Source organism: Colobus angolensis, unplaced genomic scaffold, assembly GCF_000951035.1.
Source record: "Colobus angolensis palliatus isolate OR3802 unplaced genomic scaffold, Cang.pa_1.0 Scaffold366, whole genome shotgun sequence".
Classification (NCBI taxonomy): domain Eukaryota; kingdom Metazoa; phylum Chordata; class Mammalia; order Primates; family Cercopithecidae; genus Colobus; species Colobus angolensis.
The window spans coordinates 2473958-2478529 of NW_012116999.1; the positions used below are offsets into that span (position 1 = coordinate 2473958).

The 4572-nt window shown below is 36.5% G+C and overlaps 1 protein-coding gene across 1 annotated transcript; it reads right to left on the bottom strand.

Annotated features, from left to right (window-relative positions):
• Positions 1-1880: 1880 nt before the first annotated feature.
• LOC105519986 (NADH dehydrogenase [ubiquinone] 1 beta subcomplex subunit 4-like) lies at positions 1881-2336 on the bottom strand. The gene has a single exon (XM_011953546.1). It carries the CDS (start codon positions 2322-2324, stop codon positions 1935-1937), a length of 390 nt encoding a protein of 129 aa, XP_011808936.1. The 5' UTR covers positions 2325-2336; the 3' UTR covers positions 1881-1934.
• Positions 2337-4572: the final 2236 nt, after the last annotated feature.

Consider the following 4572-nt stretch of genomic DNA (forward strand, 5'->3'; position numbering starts at 1 on the left):
TGCTAGGGAACATTCTGGTTACCTTCTACTAACCCAATCCATTTTGAAAAAATTATCCAATATTACATTTCATTTCTGAGTATGTGTTCTGCACATTTCAAGCTGAAAAAAGTCATAATATATACTACCTAAAACGTTATGATTGTGACTAGTATATGTCAAGGATATGTATCTGTATTACTCAGATGCCACTACAATTTACTGCCATGCGAGGGTCAGCCAGGAAATGGTCCATGGCCTTTTAAAAATCCAGGTGCTCAGCCAATTCCATTAGCTCCAAGTGTTTTGCTCTTTTCCTCTCTGAGAATACATCAGCTTAGCATAATAGGCTTAATTTTCAAAAGGCTGTATTTGATTTATTTCTTTTGGCAATTCAACTTTCAGCCTGCATAAATAAATAAATAAATAAATAAATACCATGCTTGTATTGAAATAGCTAGGTTCCCCACACCAAACTGGGAGGTGAAATTATGGAATGAAAAAAGACATCTCCTAGAGGTTCGTTACAGAAGCACATTTTCAATAATGAACTTTGAAGAAGAATTAGCATTTTCCAGTTTATTCAGTTAGGAAAGAAGAGAGCAGAATCTTAGGGGATCAAATACTCTCCCCTTGATAATGGGTGGGGCTTGGGGTTATGATGGCAAAAGAGATTTTGCGGATACCATGAAGATTCCTGATCAGTTGCTTTGGGTCAAACAAAAGGGAGTTTATCCTAGGTGAGTCTGACCGAATCAGGTTAGCTCTTAAAGGAGACAAACAGAAGCTACAGACATGATTTCTGTGGACCTTGAAGGCAGTCACCATGAGTTTAACAGTTGCAAGAAAATGAATGCTATCTATATAACCACATGATCTTGGAAGAGAGCACAAAGCTTTAGAAGAGACCTCAGCCCTGGCCAACACCTTGCTTTCAGCCTAGTGAAATGATGAGCAGAGAACCCAACTAATCCATGCCCAAACTCCTGACTCATAGAAATAAATGTTATTTTTGTTAAGTTGCTAAAGTTGTGATATTTTGCTGTACAGCAATGGAAAACTAATATACCCCCCTTTCCTCTAAGAAGAATTGCTCCCCATAAATAAATATTATTACAAAAGCAACATATATTCATTGTAAAAATAGAAATACAGATTGTTAAGCATATTGATTAACATTTAAAAAACAATCTCACCATTCAGAGATAACTGTATTAACTATATTGGCATGGAAACTTTCAGATATTTTGCAATGCATATATGCATGTATTTTTTAATGGGATCATATGGTCAATATTGGTTTGTAAACAGTATTCTTTTACTTAACAATGTATCAGAAAAATATTCACATGCCAAGTATTTACATAAAATATTAAGTGTTACATAATATTTTACTGTCTTAATATTTCATAATTTATTTATTAAATTTTCTTTTGTTAGATCTTTATCCAATAATGGCCACCGTTATGGAACCAAACTTTTACATATGTCTTAATTATTTTCCTAGGACAAATTTCTAGAAGCGAAATGACTGAACCAAATGTTTTTCACATTTGTAGGACATTTTTTTCTATGTTGCCTTCAAAGACGATTTTCTTTCTCCCCCATCATTCTTCGTTCTCTCTCCTCATCTTTTTATCCTCCAGATTTTTTGTTTCCACTTTTGTTTTTTCCATACTATGTCTTTTCTTCTCCAACTTTTTGTTTAATCACAAAAATTAGTGATTTCCAGTCATTAGATAATTAGATTTAGCAGCATATTTTCTGATTTCTTTTATTTTTCATCTCAACTTTTTTTCATTTCATGTTTCTTCTTCCACCTTACCTCCTAATTCTCGATTTATTTTTCTTCTTGCTGAAGTACCTGTTTTAATTATTATTATTATTATTTTTTTTTTTAATGATTAATAGACGATTTATTTAGGCAGGAATACATATAGTCATCATTGCCAGACTTAACGTGAGAGCTGAAATGTTCGATCCAGTTTTCCTTCCCGGATAAGTTTTTCTTTCCTATCCCTATCAGTTTTGATAATACAATACAGGAAGATGAGGGGCCCGATTCCAAACAGAGCTCCCATGAGTGAGTTTTTAGGAGTGGGTCTGAAATTAGGATAGACATTTGTTGTTCTTGCATAGGTCCGACGAAGCAAGGCAGGATTTTCGATGAGCCCTCGGCGGCTGGGATTGTTGTACTGAAGCAGGTACTCTCGTTTCAGCCGGGCTCTTGTGGCCAACCGCTCGGCTTGCGCCCGCCGGGTTTCCGGAGATGTGTCATATTCAGCTGGGTCGAGGGTCGAGGGCAGAGCGGCCAGGCGCGATGACTTATAGTTTGAGAACGACATCTTGGAGACCCAGGGCACAACTGCCTGTTTTAATTATTTTTAAAGCAAGTATTTGTGTGCAAATCTGTTCTTTTATATTTGTATGTATAAAAAATTAATCAATCATTACTTTTGAATGATAGTTTAAATGAAGATAAATTTTATGTTAGAAGTCCTTTTCCTTCACAATTTTATTTCATTGTTTCCTGACATATAGTATAGCTGATGAAAATTTGCTGTCAGTATAATCATTTATCTATAGACAGTCTAGTCTGTCTGGTAGCTTTTAAGATTAATCTCTTAAATGTCCCTCATTTTCACTGTGATGTGTGTACATGTAGAATCATTTTTATTTATCTTTTTTGCCTCTTGGTGTGTACTTTCTATGTGAAAATTCTTGTATTTCTTCAATTCTGAAAAATAAATAGTCACTATTTTAAAAATATTGCCACTCTGCTATTCCTTTTAGTCTCCCCTTATAGTGGGTTGAATGGTGGCCTCCAAGGAGATATATCCATATGCTCATCCCCAGAATCTGTGAATGACTTTATTTGAAAAAAAAAGGGGGGTCTCTTTAAAGATCAACTTGGATTATCTGGGTGGGCCCTAAATCCAATAACAAGTATCCTTATAAGAGGTACACAGAGGACAAACATAGGAAGAAAAGGAAAAGAACATGTGAAGACAGAGGCAGATATTAGAGTTATGTGGCCATAGATCAAAGACACCAGAAGCCACCAGACACTAGAAGAGGCAAGGCAAGATTCTCTCCTACAGCCTTTGAGGGGGCACGGCATTATCAATACCTTGATTTTGAACTTCTGGGCTCCAGAACTATGAGAAAATATTTTTTTTTTTTGTTTTAAGCCTCAAAGTTTGTGGTAATTTCTTACAGTAGCCAGAGGAAATTAATCCATCATTTAGGAAGGTCAGAGCTAAGGTTAGACTTAGGTTAGCACTCCATTATCTGTTTCTGGTATGTGTAGCTCCTATGCTGCATTGGTAAATTTCTCATTCCTATCTTCCTTTTTACCCATTTTCATCCACTTTATTCAATTTATAGTTGATCTCATCTTTATTTATATTCTTGATTCATTTCTGACCAATTTTATTTCAAAGCATGCTGCTCTTTTATATGTTATTCCAATCTGTATCTCTTTAAAGATCTTTAAAATCTCTCCAGAGTGCTCTCTTATTTCCATTTATTTGGAAGTTGAATTCTCCCACTTGTTGAGTTTATTAGCTACCTTTCATACCATAAATTTCTTCCTTTTTCTTTCTTTCTTTCTTTTTTTTTGCTTTGAGACAGTGTTTTCACTCTTGTTGCCCAGGCTGCAGTGCAATGGCACAATCTCGGCTCACTGCAATCTCTGCCTCCTGGGTTCAAGCGATTCTCCTGCCTCAGCTTCCCAAGTAGCTGGGATTACAGGTGCCCACCACCATGCCTGGCTAATTTTGTATTTTTAGTGGAGACAGGGTTTCACCATGTTAGTCAGGCTGGTCTCGAACTCCTGACCTCAGGTTATCCACCTGCCTCGGCCTCCCAAAGTGCTGGGATTACAGGCATAAATTTCTTTTACATACTTGACATTTCACTTTGTAAGTTTTCCTTAAGTGGGGATATCTTTTTTCTATCTTTCATGTTTTCCATTCCACATTTACAGTTTTGAGGTTGCTGCCATCAGGCCCCCAGGGTCCCCAGTTTAGACCCAACTCATCTATGGCAGCTCGCAGATCTTTTTCTATAAGAATATCAGGTCCACTTCAGTGCATAGCTTGACTGCGTTCCCTGCTGTAGAACTGTCACTAGTCTTTCTTACCACCCCAAGCAGGCAGCTGGTTATTGGTTATATCCCTGGGCAGTGGTAGATTTATCAGAGAAGAGAAGAAAGCCCAATTCAATTCTCCCACTCCAAATCCTCATTTCACCTAGTGAACTAGGCTCCAAAACCTCTTATAAGTAGATGCTTAAAAACTCTGTTTGTCCCACTTGAGTTCACTTTCTAACACCATACCACGTTTTTGGTACCAAAGCCCAAAAAGCCTGTGGCTTCAGCCTCTTGCTCATTGCTGTATCTTTCCATTCCCTCTTTGGTGAACAGGCTTGTATCTGTTATATCTTTTTAATGAAAAACAACTTTAATGATATATAATTCATATAACTCACAGTTGAAGTTACAATTTAATGGCCTTTAGTATGTTCACAGAGTTGTGCAATTGCCACTGTAATCTGTGTTATAGTTTTTAGCTTAAAAATTAGATTTTATTC

Coding starts and splice junctions, on each gene's coding strand:
- LOC105519986 (XM_011953546.1), bottom strand. CDS start 2,324: ATGTCGTTCTCAAACTATAAGTCATCGCGCCTGGCCGCTCTGCCCTCG.